A 2,832-nucleotide genomic window follows, 5' to 3' on the forward strand; every position below is an offset into this window, starting at 1 on the left:
TTGATTTTGTGGTGAACAATCCCTATAAAGGTGTTGTTTGCTTATTACTGTACCTCTCAGTAAGTCATAGGAAAAACACATTTCAATAGTGCAAGAAAATATTTATTTGCTACATATTTACATTCCTTCCACCCCTATTGGATTGTACAATGCATATTTGAGTTGAAGCCTTAGAAATGAAAACTTACTGAAGGCTACTGTACGCACAGTAAATATTAATGTACTAGAGCTGATTGTTTTTCTTATGTAGCAAGCCCACTCTTCCTCTCCTGTGTCCTGTTGTATGTGTATGATGTGTAAGTTTTTTGCAGTAGTAGTGCATGTGAAACTGATCTAGGCTCTATTCTGGGTGTGTGTTCAGGTGAGGGATGGCCAGTGGTTTGTTACTGAGGTCTCTCCCTTCTGGTGGCATGCAGCATCCACTGCAGCAGATCTCCTGCCAAACCTTCCATCAAGGAACTGTTCTGCTCGCTGGGTGGCTGACGTTTACTGTCCTCTAGGCAGTCTGAGTTCAGTAGACAACTCTCTGTAGAAATAAGATGGAACAATCATATAGTAGACCAAACATCAATATGGATTTTTTTTGCATTTACTATGAACTGAAATGTCACCTCAGTGGAAGATGCAAAAGTTAAATATAGGCAAAAAAATATATTTTGGGTTCAAGTATTTGCACAATAAGTCACCTCTTACTAGTAAAATCATTAATATAACATCGGTTTCAAGCTCACCTCTCCATTTATTGTCTTTATCAAGTCCAGCAGACAGACAGGCTAGGGCTAACAAAGAAAGAGGACTGTCTTACCAGCATCACAGCACACCCCAGGTGCAGCACAGTGTCCCTCCTCAGACCCACACACTCTTCCTCTGGCCTGGCAGGGGGACTGCAGGTAGTTCTCCTCCGCACAACTAGCTGCCTCTGGGGAGCCCACGTAGCAGCCCATCCCTTCCCCACAGCAGATACTGGGGCCAAAGCAGAGGCCACGGTTTCCGGGGCCACATGACATGCACTGAAAATGAAAGGATCCTTTGTAAATAGCCGTGTGTAGAAGCGTTATTACACACGACTAAAGCGCAGGTAAGTTACAACACCGCTGATTGGCCTACTGTGTTTCAGTGGCTTAAATTAATAGTTACTTTTATTTAAGATTCAATACTGCAGGCATTATCAATGAGTCACATAAAGGACGATGTCGCAAAAACAATATCCGTAGGCTACATTTTGTCTCTGGCAGAGCTCATTTGTAGGCTATTCACATTAAGCTGATTTGATGCTTATCTGTATGAACTGTTTAATTTTCATTAACCACGGAACAGAATGAATAGGCTATTTAATTTCAAACCAATGGATTCTTTGCACCAATAGGCCTAAAGTTTATTAAAACACCAAAGCACTCACTTCCGTCCCGTACAACCTAATTAAAACCAATCAACTGTTAAAATTATTGCGAACAAAACTGAGTAACTTTCCTTAGAAAACAATATTTTCAATCGAAAAATAACTTACCGGTCTTTGCAGATCAGGAAAAGAGCGCTTCCCGCCTCGCGGACAGTTCTGGATGTAGCACGCAGAGGAGAGAGCGAGGAGCCCCAGGACGCACAGAAGTGGACTAGTACAATCTGGCATCTTGTTCAGTCTAAAGTGCTTCGTCCAATTTGTACTGTAGGCTACAACTGAACTCCTTCAAACGGCTCGTTTTTTTTAACCACTAAGAACGTTCCGTTATTTATTGGGATCGTCCAAGTTGGTACAACGCTGATAATGCTTAAGCTTTGCGCCTACGTCATCACATCATTTGCCTCTCCCCACAGTGACCATCGCCAATGTCCGATCTGATCGCCGATGATTCAACTGTCAAAATTAGACTAATCCCTCTTCCATTTGATTAAAGAAAGACTAATTAGAATGGACCAATAACACTGGTAATTTAGTGGATTGGATTTCTGCATAAATTGATTAAAAAATTGGATCTGATCTTCATCTAGGTCACAACAATAGACAAACACAATCTGCTTAAACTAATAACACACAAACAATTATATATTTTCATGTCATTATTGAACACACCATGTAAATATTCACAGTGCAGGGTGGGAAAAGTATGTGAACCCTTGGATTTAAGAACTGATTGACCCTCTTTTGGCAGCAATAACCTCAACCAAACGTTTTCTGTATTTGCAGATCAGACCTGCACAACGGTCAGGAGGAATTTTGGATCATTCCTCTTTACAAAACTGTTTCAGTTCAGCAATATTCTTGGGATGTCTGGTGTGAACTGCTCTCTTGAGATCATGCCACAGCATCTCAAATCGGGTTGAGGTCAGGACTCTGACTGGGCCACTCCAGAAGGCGTATTTTCTTCTGTTGAAGCCATTCTGTTGTTGATTTACTACTGTGTTTTGGGTCTTTGTCCTGTTGCATCACCCAACCTCTGTTGAGCTTCAATTGGCGGATAGATAGCCTAACATTCTCCTGCAAAATGTTTTGATAAACTTTGGAATTCATTTTCATTTCATTTCGATGATATCAAGCTGTCCAGGCCCTGAGCCAGCAAAGCAGCCCCAAACCATGATGCTCCTTCCACCATACTTTACAGTTGGGAAGAAGGTTTTGATGTTGGTGTGCTGTGCTGTGCCTTTTTTCTCCACGGAGTTTTGTGTGTTCCTTCCAAACAACTCAACTGTAGTTTCATCTGTCCACAGAATATTTTGCCAGTAGCACTATGGAACATAGCTGACACTCTAGGATTACTCTTAACCTCACTGAGCATTCTGTGCTGTGCTTTTGCAGTCATCTTTGCAGTACGGCCACTCCTAGGGAGAGCAGCAACA

At 41.8% G+C, this 2,832-nt stretch overlaps 1 protein-coding gene across 1 annotated transcript; it reads right to left on the reverse strand.

Moving 5' to 3' along the window:
- Positions 1 to 84: 84 nt before the first annotated feature.
- LOC115159520 (vasotocin-neurophysin VT 1) lies at positions 85 to 1,764 on the reverse strand. Its single transcript, XM_029709318.1, has 3 exons — positions 1,508 to 1,764; positions 806 to 1,010; positions 85 to 526 (listed from the first exon to the last, which is right to left on the reverse strand). The coding sequence occupies exons 1-3, from the start codon at positions 1,625 to 1,627 to the stop codon at positions 384 to 386; spliced, it is 468 nt and encodes a 155-aa protein (XP_029565178.1). The 5' UTR covers positions 1,628 to 1,764; the 3' UTR covers positions 85 to 383.
- Positions 1,765 to 2,832: the final 1,068 nt, after the last annotated feature.

Source organism: Salmo trutta, chromosome 23, assembly GCF_901001165.1.
Source record: "Salmo trutta chromosome 23, fSalTru1.1, whole genome shotgun sequence".
Classification (NCBI taxonomy): Eukaryota; Metazoa; Chordata; class Actinopteri; order Salmoniformes; family Salmonidae; genus Salmo; species Salmo trutta.

Excerpts from the sequence above, each read along its gene's own strand:
- LOC115159520 (XM_029709318.1), bottom strand. The coding sequence starts at position 1,627 with ATGCCAGATTGTACTAGTCCACTTCTGTGCGTCCTGGGGCTCCTCGCT. Across the intron at positions 1,011-1,507 it reads TTCCTGATCTGCAAAGACCG|TGCATGTCATGTGGCCCCGG; the intron begins GTAAGTTATTTT and ends TTTCATTTTCAG. Across the intron at positions 527-805 it reads TGGGGTGTGCTGTGATGCTG|AGAGTTGTCTACTGAACTCA; the intron begins GTAAGACAGTCC and ends TTATTTCTACAG.